Source organism: Rhinoderma darwinii, chromosome 1, assembly GCF_050947455.1.
Source record: "Rhinoderma darwinii isolate aRhiDar2 chromosome 1, aRhiDar2.hap1, whole genome shotgun sequence".
In the NCBI taxonomy this organism is placed as follows: Eukaryota; Metazoa; Chordata; class Amphibia; order Anura; family Rhinodermatidae; genus Rhinoderma; species Rhinoderma darwinii.
In genome coordinates, this window is record NC_134687.1 from 185989449 (window position 1) to 186006964 (window position 17516).

Here is a 17516-nt window from a genome sequence, read left to right on the forward strand (position 1 = left end):
CATTGATAAATCCCACATATAAATGATAGACATCTGTGTTTTTCGTTACAGAGTTTCCCAGACCCGGCCAACAGGACCCAAGACCAGGTTAGTTTGTAGTTAAGAATTTAACAGAATTTGTGCTTCTCATCTATATAATATATGTGTTTATTTCCTGAATTTGCTTGATTATTTATCCATCAGCAAATAAAGCATAACCATTCCCTAGCGGCAATACCTAAGCTGCTCAAAGAACTGAGATTATTAATGGTGGATCCACGCATTGGATGTCTATGAGTGCTAGACCTTCCTATTGCGCTGAATACCATGGAATAGCAATATGTGATAGATTTGGCTTCATCCAATATAATAATAGCAGATAATTCCATTAAATCTATAGTATTAGAATTGACTAAACTGAATCTACATGATAATGGTGGAATTGGAGATTTTCATCGTCAATTGTAGCTTGTCTATGTCTATATAAGTAAGTTCTGATCACTGGAAGGATTGCTTACATGCAGTCCATTCTCACCATTTATATGTTGCTTATAATCGTAATAGACTTTTAAGAGATACCTGACCAATTTAACTACGTTTTTTTTATATTGAGTGACAGGTGAGACTGAGAGGTGTCCAGGAAAACTGGTTTAATAATAATATACCTAGCGGGTTCTATAATATACAGTTTCCATTACATCTATAAATGCAGTCATTATGGGAAGTCAAGCTAAATCTATTAGGTAGTCCTAATAATAACATGCCTTACGGTTACTACAGTACAATAGACAGTTTCTATTGGAAGTATAAGTGCAGCCCATATGGGAAGTAAAGATAAATCTATTGGAAAGTTCTAATAATAACATGCCTTACAGGTACCATAATATATAGATTCTATTGGATGTACATTATAAGTGCAGACAGCGTGAAATCCAAGTGAAACTTCTCATCTATGCCAATTTGTAGGTTTTCTCCAGGTACTAAGTTTCCTCTGCAAAGAAATACTGATGACTGTTAAATTAATTCATTAAATAGACCCTAATTTATGTGTAAATTGGATTGTGGGCCCTAATGGGGACATAAACAGATGTGAGTGAACATATTGCAAGGGCTTACATCAATCTAGATGCAACAAAATCATGGAACAAAGACATCAATGTGTTGATACCCCAAACACAGACAATCCTTACAGATTTCTTTCAATACGTCTGCAACAGATGTGTCACCGAAGTATTCCGGTTATTTTATGCCAAAATAATGCCATATGTGTATGACCGAGTTCACACATGTGCTGGAGGCTTTCCTCCAGTTCACGTTTTAAGATGCAAATGAAGTTTCGAAAGACATTCTCATAAACGAGTTGCAGATTTAAGGTCATTGGAAGGAAGCAAAGTGCCTTAAAAACAATATTGATCCATGACCCTTCCTGTGTACAGTGCTGCAGAATAAGTTAGCGCTATATAAGTAATGGGAAATAACAATACAAAAAAAAATATTGCAAAGTTATTCAGTAATGACCCCACTCCGGTGCTTGTCTGTCTTTGGACCATATGTCTCTCGGTTTAATTGCCACTAGGTCAGGCGTCGCTTTGTTTTTCTAAACAAATGAATCCTTAGTTATAGCATTCCATACTTTTCGACACATTGACAGGCCAGAATTGCTTCAATGAGTGACGCGACCCTAATTACACCATTCGTAATTCCGACTCTATGCAAAAAGTGAATCGGCTCTAGTCATTGGCCCTTTCTATCTTAATTATGTGAGATAAAAGAAAATGACAATACACTCTATGGCTCAACTAGTAATTTTATAGTCTAGCTTCAACCTCCTGCCGCTTGCGGAACATTTTATGTTTATGGGATTACTATAGCATTAAGGCTGCTTGGTTTTTTACTGCTTGTATTGAATTCTGTACAATTTAGCTACTATGTAAATTAATCATTGCAGCAACAAAAAGAGAAAGAAAGGTGGGGAAGAAATTCGACATCATATCACTAATGTTTACTAATCATTTTTATTTTCATGTAGGGTATTAAACAACAATTCTGGAATCATTTATTACACGTTGCTGTTTCTGTCCATATAAAATACAAAAAAAAAGAGAAATTTGGTATTTCAATAACGATTGTTAAATGGAGATGTAAAGAAAATAATTAGTCCGCATTCCTGCCTTCATATAAACTGTGGTTTTTGTGAGCACTCACTGAGGTAACCGTCCTACACGAAATACTAATGAATTGCTGGACGGCCATAACTACACCACATAATCTGTCTAGAAGGGCCCGCCTGGGGTATTACTAGTGTGTTCTGATGAGTGTATGGTGGACAACAGACTCATAAGTGTGGCAGCCTCTTACCATTGTAAATGGATTCATTAATATAGAGTATCGGTTTATAAACAGATGGGTTTATGGAAAGTAATGCGGGATTTGCACCATTCTTGATTTTTTTTTCTCTTAAAGTGCGGTGATTATGTTGGGAAACTGCTTGACTCTATGTTATTATAGAAATTGCCCTCTTTATAAGCATAAGGGTGCTTGTATCCTGCTGTATACACCTGCTGTGTAGCCTGGGGGGGGGGGGATTTTAAATCTACACAAGATTGCATTTTCTATTTTTGAATCAATAGGACACAGATCAGATAAAAGTAATATATTGAGGAATTGCAATGTCATGCAATAAAGCATTCTAGTGGCTCCAAACTGTTCTGATAGTAATATTCTATTGGAAAATTGCCAAATTGCCAATTACATTATGCAATAAACCAGTGGCTGCAGAGAACTACTATGTATATATATATATATATATATATATATATATATATATATATATAAATAAAAAGTATACACAGTTTATTCCTCATTATTACTGCCACTCTAAACTGTCTTCTATACACTATCTAGGTATGTCTAATTCATCATAGCATGTAATGGGTGGTGTAGAGGAAAACTGAGACTCACAACAAGCCATAGTGTATAGGTGTTAAGCCTTTTTTACAATGTCCTCCAATTCAATGACATCATTATGTTAATCTTTAATGGAAGAGGAATGTACTTTGCTGGAACATAAAACATCCCAGGAGTAATGGGGTTAATGTTTGCCTATGTGACCAGCTCTGTCACTTTTTATCATGCTTAAAATGACATCTTTGAAACTGTTATTTCCTCCAGTAAAACCCCATCCCCCATATAGGGAAGCCATGGGGATCCCATAAACCACGGTCTCTGCAGTTTAACAGATACTTAACCCTCAATGACACTATACCGTAACAGAGAGACGACACTGGGGCAGATCTACTAATCTTGCCTAAATTAGACAGCATAAACTTAGACCAGGCAGTTAGAAAATGCGCCAAATTTATCAAAGTGGTGCATGCTGTATGATAAATGTGGCACATCTTGCAGGACATGCTTGACACTTTTCTTTTCCTTATACCACCTATTAGTTAGCTTACTCCAATTTTTTGTGCCAAAATTTTGGTGCATTTTTGTCACTCAATGTCGCATTTTAAATCATGTGCCTTTCTGCTAGACCACATCTTCTATCCCACTAAGCCACTACCCCTTGTTGAAAGTGTCTAAAACAGGTAATAAATGTGGCGCACAGTATTCTGCCACATATTGAATAGTAAATCTGTCCCTGTGTGTATGTTTAGATGGCTATAAACCTGGTTAGAGGTTATTTGGAATAAAATAGTTATGCCTGGAGTTCTTTTTTATATAGTTGGTTTAATACTATCTACTAATTAATAGGCTTTATATATCAAAAACATAGCGGCCAATCAGAAGTAAAGAAATATTTTTGCTTTTTTAAAGTTTTTGTACAGACCTACATTTTATAGGATCTCTGATGTTTACACTTCTGCTGTATATATTTTGTCAGAGAAAACTAAAAATACATTCACATAAAAGACTCACAGCTTCACACATTCACCTTAAAGTTGGGTTAAGAAGAGAAATCCAGTTTGTGCAATAGCTTTAGAGATTGAAAACATGGTTTCTGGCTTTACATAATCCCATAAATTGTACAGGGCATTAAAGTAAGTTGTTTTCCTTCCTCTCGGCTCCTTATTCCCTCCATAGCATACGTAGATCTTCCATTTGGTACCCTCAGAAGACAGATACGATCTGTGTAGGCAGGTTAGCATCACATCATTAACAGCTTTCAAACTTTTCCTTCTGAAGGGCAATCATAGAAATGTACCTGAGATGTAAAAGCTGAATTTTACAGACAACAGACGGTGTGTAGGTGTCGTTACTGAATGATGAATTAAAAAAGTGCAGCTTTTGACAGATTAACATTGCCGAATGCTAATAATCAGCTCTTATAGCTCTAGTTATTATTTTGTTCCGAACACAAAGTTTAGGCCTGGCTTTCAAAGTTTTTGATGATGTGATTAAATGAGATTTCCAGATGTAGCAGAGATAAGTTTGTCAGAGGTAACAAAAAAGAGTCAGAGTGGTTTACCACCCCATGACATATCTCATAACCAGTAGCGTACCTGAAGGGGAAAATGGTGCTGGCTACTGAACAATGTCTGGTTGTACCTGGCTCATAATTATTCGGGAGCACTTTATGCAATTTGAGAGCCATGGTAATGTGGGGATATATTCTTTTTAAAGAAAACTGGCATAACGGCATTAACAAACCCCCTATAAGTGTCTTATCTGCAGTTTTACAGAGGACTGTGGGGTTTCCTTACACCTAAAAAGTGTTTAATACTGGTTTAAAATAATGAAAAAATATATTGTCCAAAGTTCCCGTACTGCCTGATGCTATTGCTACATGATGATGTGTCATCCAGAGCTGCATTATTTTATATTGAGGTGCCACCCATAGCACTGACCATCGGAATCAGCGAAAGACCCCTGTGACTGGTCGCTCAGGTAAAACACCCTATTTTTTAAATATACCACCTTCTTTGACTAAGTTATCACAAACACAAAAACTATATTTCAATTTTGAAAAAAACTCTGCCACATCTGAACGAACTAGAGAAGATGACCATACAGGAATAATTATAGTGGTATAATACCATCTCAAGCATGTATGAGAAAGGTTCTGGGATACTGAGCCGAAACGTTGCATTTGGGCTAATAAAGCTCTTTCTTTTCTAAACACCAACTACTGGATGTTTGGGGATGATAGTCAAATTCCTGGGATCTGCACCTAATGTCTGGGACCAGTGCTGCTAGAACCTTGGATTGTGTGTGTGTGTGTGTATATATATATATATATATATATATATATATATATATATATATATATACATATATATATGTATATATATATATTATACAGATATATATGTTCTTATTATTATTAATTAGATGAATGTACATATTCCATATACATTGCTTGCAGTGCTGCACAGGAGATACTAATGTCTCTAAATATGAGATGTGGGGTTTGATGAAAGTTATGTTAAATAACAAAACCATTCAGACCTTGGCTATATCATGGTGCAGTTGCAGAAAACTCTCCACAGTATATTTTCTTAGGACTGCTTGCATGTAAAAACTTGACTATGAAAGGAAATTGGTCAAGAAGCCTTGAATTGTTTATTTTATCCATTGACCTGTGTTTGGTATATCTGATAACCTATAGGACTGCTATTTTTTATTCAGTCTATACTAATGAGTTTCATTTCCTGCTTCAATTCAAGTATATTAATGACCACACTGCATTTAAAATCTGTGATGTACCAATGGAATGTAACCTGCATAAAAGGACTGATACATAATGATGGACCCTTGAACAACAATCTCATGTCTATGAGAATACCCCTAGTATCCTGCAGCCTAATGATCTATTATTTTTCCATGGATAAGTGGCGCCAGGGGGTGTTTGACACGCTTATCTTTTCCATCTGTACAAATGATCTGTCCATTTGGCTGAGCAGAAAAGCCATGTTAATAGAGAAGTTATAGAAGATATCTGTAAAGATCTTTATTTTATTTCTTTCCCATGGCAATACTAAACTAAACGCTCGAATTGTAGCATTTACCACTAATGGCCATGAAGCACTTTGAAGCATGAGTGATAAGTGTTTTGACTAATGGAGCAGACTTCCATTGGTCTGAATCAAAAGTTTTTAGTACCATAGACATACAAATAATTATTGTAATATGCGTTTATATTGTTAGCGACAATTTTTTACGTCTAAAGCAAACCTTTTTTTTCACAACACATCAATTAGACTAGTCACAAAAGTGTGATCAGTGGTGGTTTACCCACTGGAACAACAACAATCATGAGAAAATGAGTGCCTGCCCTGGTCCTTGCATGCAGATATAGAAAAAATAAACACAAATGAGCACCCCTTTAATTTCAGGACCAGTTGGGATCACAGCATGAGACCTACATCATACTTTTTTGGCAAGTCTATTTGACATGCTATAAAGATTTGTCAGACTCTAAAATTCCCATGGCTGCTCTGCAAGAAGCAATTTGGTTAGTAACAGTTGTAGATAATACAATTCTTTAATTTTTTTATTGCTAGTTCCTCATGGGTGGAGCTAAAGAAAATCAATAATTATAAAATGTTCCAATTTCGTTTTGACCAGGAGATGTGCTGTGTCTTTTATGATTTCAATATTTGAAATTTTTGAAGGTCAAGTAGCATTTGCTCCTGTTCGGTTAAATATATTTATTTGCACAACTCGTTTGATTGCTCAGGTTAAGATTAACAAAATATTCAATAAAATATTTGCAATGATTGCAGAATTCTTACACAACATGAAAATTAGAAGTAAAAAAATGTAGAACCTCTGTACTTCCCAAACACGTGTTCTTACAAAAACAGAATTCATTTAATCTCTTCTTGATAAAACATGATGTCATTTTGTGGAAGGTGCTGACATGAAATGGGTGGCCGTTCCAGTACACTGTTAATAAATATTTAAACTTCTAAAATAACTGTCACATCAGCACTACAAGCACTAAATGAATTTTGTGATGTCTCTGCAAGTCTGAACCAAATATAATGACTTAGTTGTTAAAGGGCCACATAGTCTAGTATGTGCTTATTAAACTTTAGTTTAGATGATAGATAGATAGATAGATAGATAGATGGATGGATGGATGGATAGATTGATAGATAGATAGATAGATAGATAGATAGATAGATAGATAGATAGATAGATAGATAGATAGATAGATAGATAGATAGATAGATAGATAGATAGATAGATGGATGGATGGATGGATGGATGGATGGATGGATGGATGGATGGATGGATGGATGGATGGATGGATAGATAGATAGATAGATAGATAGATAGATAGATAGGAGATGTATCGATGGATAGATAAATAGATAGGTTGATCGATCGATAGAAGATGGGTGGATAGATATTAGACAGATAGATATTAGATTTATGATCATAGAAAGATAGATAGTTTATAAATGAAAAACTGTACAATAGTTAACAGACTCATATTTTCATCATGACTACAGACCTGAATTGAACTGTAAACTGAAAACATGTTTTGTTATTTATCTGTGAAATTCCACAGCTTGCTGCTAGAGGAACCAAGAACACTGCTTTATTCTACTGAAACCAATAAGGATGTTTCTTTCATCACCAAAACTCAGTTCTGTAAGCTCCTAAAAGATAGTTTGGGGAATTTTTCTTACTGATTTCAATGGAAGACATTTGGCCAAACACTGTTTAAGCGGCTTGTAAATTCTAGACAAAATCAGTCATTCCACAAGTCCCAGTAGAGTGACAAATAAATGTGCCCGCCACATATTCCTCGGGAACTTGTTTACAGAACTTTTCAGCCTTAAGGTATATTTGGAAGTAATTATGAAAGATATAGGGCTTCTGGCTTCAATGAACATTTGTCCTCAACACTCATGTGAAAATGAGAATTTGGAGGAAAATAAACTCCACAATGTTTTCAATCTAAGGTCAGTAACCACGAATGTCCAACTAAAGACTCTGACAAATTACCAGCACATATTGGTTCCTTTTTACATTCCAGTAAAGTCCTTAAAGCAGAAAACTATTTACCAGCAAAAAAAAAAATATTTCAGCTTGTTTGTTGACTTGTTTTTAGAGATGTTAATAATATATTCAATAGGAAGTTCAAAAAAGAGAACAATATATCCAAGAAATAACCAGAGGTATGGTGGGCAAAAGCTCAAAAAAGTGATCACCCTCTTTCCCGCCCGTCTTATTTACCAGCGGTTACCAGTTGCAAAGGTATTACCTGCCTCAAGTAATTCTGCTAAATCCTTTGCTGCCCAGCATGGAGAGTATTTCCTATGAAGATGCTTGGGCCACTGGAGATGTCGATAATCAGAAGCTATACAACAGAGACATCAGAGAGAGAAGTGTGATCATATCACTATATACACTGGGTGGCGTACCTAAGAGCATAAACTGATTTTGAGTTTTATCCAATACTAGAAAATTTACCCGGCGCTGCCCGGTTATAACGGGTTGGTCTGTCTGTTTGTGTGTTCATTGGATTTATTCCAAGGTTTCCAAGGAGGCCAATCCATGCCCTCATATTTTCTTGGTTTATGGGGAAATCACTAGTAGCCCTATATATCCCGGCAGTTACACAATGTTTATTTCAATTTTAACTTCCTAAATACCTAACAGCTAATCTGGTAGGAAATGGAGTCATACGATTGTGACAGAGCCTGTTGATTAACAACATTGGCAGTTTTATTACCAGTTGGCCATAGACTATGGTTGGATCATAATTGAAAACAGCATCATGCATGAATGCCCACTCATAAAGCATGCTGGGCATGATGCGCTCTATCAGCTTGCTTTCTTTCCTGGGTTCGGGCAGGAGTCTCTGTGCTTCTGAGAGCCACCTGTCTAATCTGTTGCTGAGAAAGCTCGAGTTTGCTGAGGAGTTTCAGCAGCTCGAGCAGCAGTATGACGCATTTGATCAGCTTGCAGTTGGGCAAGAGGAGTCTCTGCAGCTAGAAATTCAGCTTTCATCCTGGCCATTAGCAATCTGATTGGTTGCTATGGGTAACCGCTCCTCTGTACCTTCCCATCTAGGATTATCTTGTAAAGTGCACTACCTGCTACTGCCACATAAAAACATCTTTACTATAAAAGTGAATTTCTGTATTCGCTTTTATAGTATTGGATCAAGATCATGGCTGATAACAGAGAACAACAACAAGGTTGGGACCTTTACGAGAGCCTTCCTGATAGCCCGATGTACCTATGTGCCAAATTTGGGGTCAATCATTTCAGGTGTTTGGATGCCTATAGAGGGCGACATACAGACATTCACTATAATGGCTGATAACAGAGAACAGCAGCAAGGTTGGGACATTTACGAAAAACTTCCCGGACACCCGATGTACTTATGTGTCAAATTTGAGGTAAAATGGTTCAGGCGTTTGGATGCCTATAGAGGACGACAAACAGACATTGACTTTTATAATATAGAATAGCAGAGTTCCCCGGCTTCACACTGGTCTATTTGTTTGTTGTTTGTGTGTGTGGTTACAAACTTCATTTCCTACTGATATGAAGCCAACATATCCAATAAAGTGCAGAGTTCCATTTTGGAGGCATGACTGGTCTAAAAGGGGTTACATTTATGAGAATGCTGAAATCCACGGGCTTGGTTCTGTTGACAGATTTCAGCAGCTCGGGTAGCAGCCATGCTCTTTGCCACAGTCGTCTAAGTGCACCGTTCTTTTTTGGAGGCATGACCGGTATGAAAGGGTTACAATTTATGAGAATGCTCAAATCCAGTATAGGTACAGTTTTTTTTACGACGAGTAACACGTAGAGTAAAAGAAAAATGGCTTTGTTGTTATGGAAACCTGGTCTAAAACTGTATGTATGTGAGTGGGACTAAGAATTAAGGACCTGCGAGCTTCTACTGGCTAATACAGGTCATCTGATGTGATATGGAGGTAGGTCCTTGATGTGGTAGCCAGTGGTGCCATATTTGCTTTAGTGAATATATCGATAACGGTAGGTCCTAGAGAACTGAAACCCGATGTAAACCTGTGGAAAGTGTGTGATTTACTTATGTGCCAAATTTGGTGCAGATTGCTCTAGTTGTTTGGCCATGCATAAAGAACATACAACAAAAATATTTTATTTTTTTAAACTCGTTTTATTGAAAATAAAATAAGAGTCAATTGTACAAAGGCATCAGAATAATAATATGCAGCAAACATGCCATAAGACATTAAGGAATGACAGCTACTATGCAGACGAAGTAACACAATGCAGAGCAATGGTACACAAACCACAGACCCAAAAATAAATTTTTATATATATATATATATATATATATATATATATATATATATATATATATATATATATATATATATTTATATATATATATATATATATATATATAAACATTTCATCAGACAGCAGAAACTTGTAAGAAGCAAGAAAATAAAAAACTCATAAACTTAAAAGTTACATTTTTTTTTACTGCCACTGGTCTTCGTTTGCGCCTGTTTTCACCCAAAGCTTCAGTGACATTAAATCCATAGAAATATAAGGTCACATAGTCACGTCATCCGATAGTTGCCATAGGATTTCACGCAACATCACTGATTGTACAGAGGCTTAACAGGAACAAGCAACAAGTATGGAAAATTTTGATGGAAAGTATCTTAGATTGTTAGATTTTTTTACATTTTCCTTTTCTTATCTATTCCTTCTATTTGGCGGTAGTGTCTGAATCTTGGACAATCCCTTTAAGCAATAAAATACATTGAAGTACCCCCTTCTGTTGTCTAAAAATATGAAAATTCATAAACAATTTTGTCACTGGAAATTCACTGTAACTCATTAAATAAATAAAAAACAAAACATGTGGCCCCAGCCATTTCCTTCCCCATCTTCACAACTCAATGTATATGCTTCAGAACACTATATAATATGTCACCATACAGTCAGCAAAGCTACGCTAGCGCTATAATATTCAGCTGACGTAATGTTGACCTAATTTATTTTTATCCTATCTCTGGATACATGCACGGTGGGAAATATTCTAGAAAGCCACAAGACCTATCCAAGTAAGACACATTATTTAAGCAATCACATTTTCCTTTCTGTTTTGGGAATAGTGTCCATTAAAAGCTACTGATACCATTTACAGCTGAGGAATAGAACTGTTTATATGGCTAGGGCTGTTTACATAAAGTTATATTATTAACCGCAATGTGCGGAGCGAGTGAAGTGCAAACAATGGCGCTATGAACATTTATTGTATTATAGAATTGTCCAAAGAAGCCCAAAGGAACTTAGGCACACAGGCTTATTTTGTCAATGTAAACACCATTTAGGGTTAGAAAGTGAACTACTGTGAGATTCACAGTAATGTATATGTTTGGTCTTTCGACTTCACTTCAAGGGGCTTAGATTTCACTGCCTCTTCTATGCCCCCTCCCATCGCCACTGCTCTCGCCCAGATCAATGTCAGTAGTTAAATGGATCAGTTATTTGAAAGCTGTCTGTTGACCTTCTTTCATGATTGATTGCACGAAAAGTGCACCGGAGTGAAGTTTCCAGCTAAGAGAGCAGCCACCGCTGACTGCTTTCCCCTGATTCTCCCCATAGACCGGTAAGGTTTCCCACAAAGGAATAGACTGCCTCCACTGATGCGTGGCCTGGAAGTCTCTCAAGTAACCATAATGAAGCTGAAAGGTACTTCTTGCCATCTCTCATGGCCTGAAGGAATTATTGATGAAGAGAGGGACAAGGGCTGAAAGTGTGCTTGCCTTATGATCGCTGTCTGACACAAGGTCTAGAACTGCGGCCTAGAATCATGCCAGTGAGTGTGTAATAGCATGGCCTCAGGGCTTTGGCCTTTATGATTTACCAGCAGCAGAAATGTATCTGTAGGTAAAAATTGTAAAGATCTTGACCTCATACTGTAGTTTTCCCATCGGAAAGAAAAGCATTAACTAGATTTTTTTTTTTCCCTCTCTACATAGCAATTCAAAGATATAATATGAAAAATGTTATTTTCCTGCTCATTTCTGATCTAGACTATTTCCCAACACATTTTAGATGAAATAGTAAAATAAGCACTTTTGAAAATAAGTTTATGAAATAGAACTGTCTATAAAAAGAACCTGTGCAAAGCGCCAGTCTCTGTTATGCCGCGCAGTTCTGGAAGTGACAGGCTGCTACTTTGAAATATCCATTAAGTATTTGTTCACATCAGTAGAAGTGGCTGGTAAGTGGGACATGCAAGTAGGAAAAACACATGTAAAATAATAATACAAAAAAACCACATAGACGGAAATCAAAGACAAATCTTCAAAGTAGACTTCCTTTTCTCCTACGTTTCTGAGTGGCACTTTACACTTTGTTTCATTAGCCTTGAATTCTAATTATCAGCCAATAATTTACACAGGTAGCTAAGAATCCAACGTCTTACCTTACAACTGCAGAACATACATCTGCCAAACCAAGCCAGAACTGCTAAAGAAATCTCTGTCGTTATAAAGTGACACCGGCAATACCTACAATGTTAGTTTTTCAAATAGTTTTTGTGATCCTTTAATTTTCTATATACATATTTTGGCTTTCTTTTTCTATATCTGGACAGAAATTAATTTATTAAACTGAAGGATAAACTTTGTGTTTTATTTACTACTGAATACATGCTTGTATATTATGTTTTACTATATTATGTGCTATGGCATTATATTATATCTGGGCAAAGTTAGATATAATTTCTTCCTAATACTGGATAATAGATTTTTTTTTTTGTGTGTCATCATGCACAGGGTTATATTAAGGCTCCATACAAGTTCCAAATTGTACGAAGCAGTAATACGGCACCCATAGAAGTCTATAGAGCTCTACTGTACCTCTTTGTGCCTCCGATTTCATACTAAGCCATACAGATTTTTTTCGGTTGGAATTCAAACATGACATATTCCATAGGACACTGTTGCAGAGGAATTCTACCCTACAAGCTTATGCCTTCATATGGTGTACAGAGGCATCATATAGCAGCCCATAGAGTGCCTATGGTTATGTAGCATGACACTATAGGGACTCCATGTCCTGCTTTACAGGCTCCATGCTTATGGCTCTACCTGCAGTAGGAGCAATTTGGGGAAAGGACGTATGTTAGGGAATTGGACATAGGATAGATGTCTTATATTTAGGACTTGGTACCCCTGAAAAAGTGGTATGCTTTAAGGTCTAAAGAATCCTTTAAATAAATGTATCTTCCAACTGCCAGTAATTTCTAATTTACAAAAAAAAATGTACATGTATAACTACATTCAGAATAAGTCTTAGGAATTGTTTTAAAATTAGGGTAATACGGTAAACAGAAGAGTACACAATCTCAAATAATAATACTAATAATACTCTTATTAATAATAATAGTAATAATAATAATAAATAATAATGATCGTAGTCATCTCCATCATCATATTAGTAAAATACATCCTGTGACTATAATACCTTCTTTGAATGTTTGCCAAAAACTTTCCATTTATGGAACTACATTAGCCTCCAAGTTCTAAAATATGGCTGGCTTTTTATTCTCTGGGTCACTAAGTCCGTCATTAGCTGGACTTTTCCGTGATTTGTTGGTACAGGTAATTTCATAAACCATTACACTACGCCATTATGTAGACGTGCTACAATAATTTATATACTTACTTAGGAGGCTGACGAAAGCTTTGGAATGCGGAAGCTTCTAATTGGGAGGTGGCCAAAAAACAAGAATAATATCTGTTACATTGCTAAATGCTTAGGATTTCAATTCAGTGACATTCTGCAAAATTCTCAAATTGCTGCTGTAAGCTATTTCTTAAAGGCCAAATGAAAAAGAGAAAGTAAAGTAAAGACCAATGTCCATATAGTAATAAATATCCAGCTAATGGATAGCCCAGGGAAATGTTAAGGCACTGCGTTTTCTCAGTAATATAAAAATTAGCTGCAAAATTACAAAAGAAATTGGAACTCAATGTTATATTATTGCTATGATATCTGACATTTAATGATTTTGCAAGTATCTGATACTTACATGGGCCAATTTTAGCTATTACTTATGAGAGATTAAGAACAGTTCCATTTCTTTGATCTGCTTACTTAAACATACATATAGGTTCCTGCTTCCATGCAGCATAAGAGCATCCATCCCCTGTAGGTAAGGCTGGCATTCTGTCAATGAGGAGAAGGGAGACAAGCGACTGGCAGACATTCCGGACAGCGGCTTATTTTTTGGCACAACAAAGGATCGGACATATTCAAATCTAACATGGCTGATACTTGTTTTTCTCAAAATCTGCCATTGGAGGACAGGTAAAAGGCCTCCATAGGTGTCACAATGTTCTCAAATCTTGTGATTCTTTTATGGAAAGCTTAAGAAGGGCATTGTTGCCCTCATGCCAATCCTGCCCCCCCCCCCCCAACTTGTTTTTATTTTTATGATGCCTATGGAGAGGGGTAGTTCTGTAGAGGTTCAATTATTTCTGAAAAATGTTGGCTAGGGCTAAGATGAGATTGATTATAATCTGATTGAAGTTCCTCAGATGACTCTGGGGAGTGTAGGTTAATGTAGTAGTCAGCAGATGTTACCCATTGTTCAGCATCTGCAGCTCATTTTTCACCTTATTTTACCTTTGTGTAATAAGCAGATATCTGTTCACCATAAATACAGTAATTTAGCTATTTTGGCTACCAAGTAAAGCTGCAAAATGAGTCTAGGTTTGAACATTTTGTGTGATGGGTTATCTTTGTTACTATAACTTTCCATATCATTGTTCAAAAAATCTAGTTTTTGTTTTTTTTCTCTAACGTTTCCTTGCACCTCCCATCCCTAAACAGATTGTTTTATTGTTCACCAGGGAATGTAATCACCTAAAATTTCACTTTCAACCTTTAGTAATTGTTTCAACGTGGTACCTTGCTTTGTATACTTTATCCTATGTGAATATGTTTATTTAGTGTACAATAATCCCACTTATCAGCTGGGTTAATGAGTTATACAGTACTTTATATAAGTAGTGACTTGTTTCAGTGTGCAGGGCACACAAGGACAGATTCATTCCATCATTTACACTTCTGTTTAACAGATTTTCTATTCCCTTCACTGATGCTAATTATAGTGTTTTTCTTAAACAAAGTTACAAGAAATAAAAAAACATCTAGACAACAAAACTTCCTAAAACGAAAAGTTAGATAGATAGATAGATAGATAGATAGATAGATAGATAGATAGATAGATAGATAGATAGATAGATAGATATGAGATAGATAGATAGATAGTATTCAAAAAATAGGCAGCAATCCGCAGTAAATGTGAAAAAAGGGTACTTTTATTGCCCCCTGTGCAACGTTTCAGCTCTGTCCTCTAGAGCCTTTCTCAAGGCTTGAGAAAGGCTCTAGAGGACAGAGCTGAAACGTTGCACAGGGGGCAATAAAAGTACCCTTTTTTTCACATTTACTGCGGAGTGCTGCCTATTTTTTGAATACTACTGAGTTTGGAACGTGGTCTGTTCCTGAGGATTTGCACCCACTGTTTGCCGGTGCTGCTGGATCTATTTGTTTGCCTAGATAAATAGATATGAGATAGATATTGTCACGGTCACAGGGTATGTGGACCCACTAGGCCGTTCCGCCGTAGCGGAGAGGCAGCTGACCAGGTCACAGTCTATATGAAAGTCAATAGTAGATAGTAACGCTTGGCTACCTGAACTAGTCCAGACGGTGGCTGTGGCTTCAGCACGGATAGAGGCCGGTGCAGCAGGTAGCGCCAGACGTGGTGGGCAGTATCCGATGTGGCAGAAGACACTGGACGTGGCAGAAGACACTGGACGTGGCAGAAGACACTGGACGTGGCAAACGACAGCAGGTGCAGTAGACACAACTCCAACACTGGTAGGCACAGGAACAAGAACAGTACGGGATACAGGAACAGGTAACAGGGAACTAGAACGGGAAACACTAAGGGACCATTTGCAAGACAGACTGGGATAAACTAACAACGCTCAGGCAAGGATCAGAAGGGCTGGGGCCTTCTTATAGGCCAGGAAATCATGGGCTGTTGATGATGATGATTTCCTGATGTGCGCACGCTGGCCCTTTAAGGACAGGCACGAGCGTGCGCGTGCACCCTACGGGACACAGCAGTACGGAGCGGAGGTGAACGCTGGCGTCTCCTACGAAGGAGATGCGGACCAGCGCTCACGGATCCATAGATAGATATGAGATATATAGATAGATAGATAGATAGATAGATGCAAAATGATAGGTTTTTTTCTTAACTTATGGGCTCTCATAGGGCACTACTACTAACACAATGATCAAAACAAGATTTGGAATATATCGATATTATTTTTTTATCAATAAGGCCCAATGTAGTGTAAATTGTGCTTCCTGGGATGACCTATTCATACAGATCACTACACTTTTCTTCTACTGGTTCCTATTCGAAAGTAGAGCACGGAGAAATCCCAGCATCCTTCACTTCATGTTGTCACAAGCAACAAAGGTTTATTTTCCGCAGAGCTGTCTGTAGTCGGTGGGAGGTGAACATCGGACACGTTGCTTTGTGCTGTGTCTAACTCTTGGAAACTTATGTGATTGACTTCTGACACTTCAGTGGTGTAAAATCATTTATTTCTTATATCATGAATGTGTCCTAGTTTTTTCCCTTTTCTGTGGGAGACCAATAATGTGAACAATGATTCCGGAGTGTTCAAACGTGACACAAAGCCTAGTGGACAGAATGACTTTATATTCTGTAACAAAGCCCATCAATTTCTAACCTGCCGAATAACAACCTACTGGCCGATACGCTGCCTTTATATAAGACCCAGTCACAGTAAATGATTGACAGGAAATAGATGAACTAGTTGACTTCTTCCTTCCATTAGAACACATGGTATATTTCATAGTATATAGTGCTAGAATGAGTGATGCAATTCTGATTATTTCTTTTTTATTGCTTATTTGTTAATTAGTTATAAATAATTGGAACTTACTCCTTTTAAAGCTGGATTCACACGAGCACATTACGTCCGTAATGGACGGACGTATTTCAGCCGCTAATCCCGGACCGAACACAGTGCAGGGAGCCCGGCTCCTAGCATCATAGTTATGTACGACGCTAGGAGTCCCTGCCTCTCCGTGGAACTACTGTCCCGTACTGTAATCATGTTTTCAGTATGGGACAGTTGTCCTGCAGCGAGGCAGGGACTCCTAGCATCGTACATAACTATGATGCTAGGAGCCCGGCTCCCTGCACTGTGTTCGGTCCGGGACTTGCGGCCGAAATACGTTCCGTCCTTTACGGACGTAATGTGCTTGTGTGAATCCAGCCTAACTCAGAGTGAACCTTTGGTCCCAGGAATCATCAAAGAAGTAATTAGAAGCGGACCATTAACCTAAAGTTATGCTACATAAAGGTCCGACGTGGATCATGTAAACAAGCGCCGATCAATGAGACAACTCGTTGATCGGCGCTCGTTTGCTCCTTTCACACAGAACAATGATTGGATATGTACAGGGACGAGCGGTCGTTACTCCGATCGCTCGTCCCCATA

General features: G+C 37.4%; 1 protein-coding gene across 2 annotated transcripts in view; it reads left to right on the forward strand.

The window, feature by feature from the left end:
• Positions 1–17516, forward strand: part of UNC5C (unc-5 netrin receptor C) — a 323806-nt gene that overhangs the window by 80117 nt on the left and 226173 nt on the right. For both annotated transcript variants that reach the window (XM_075860650.1, XM_075860651.1), the window contains exon 2: positions 52–87. In XM_075860650.1, the coding sequence (XP_075716765.1) occupies positions 52–87 (36 nt within the window). The remainder of the gene's footprint in view (positions 1–51; positions 88–17516) is intronic.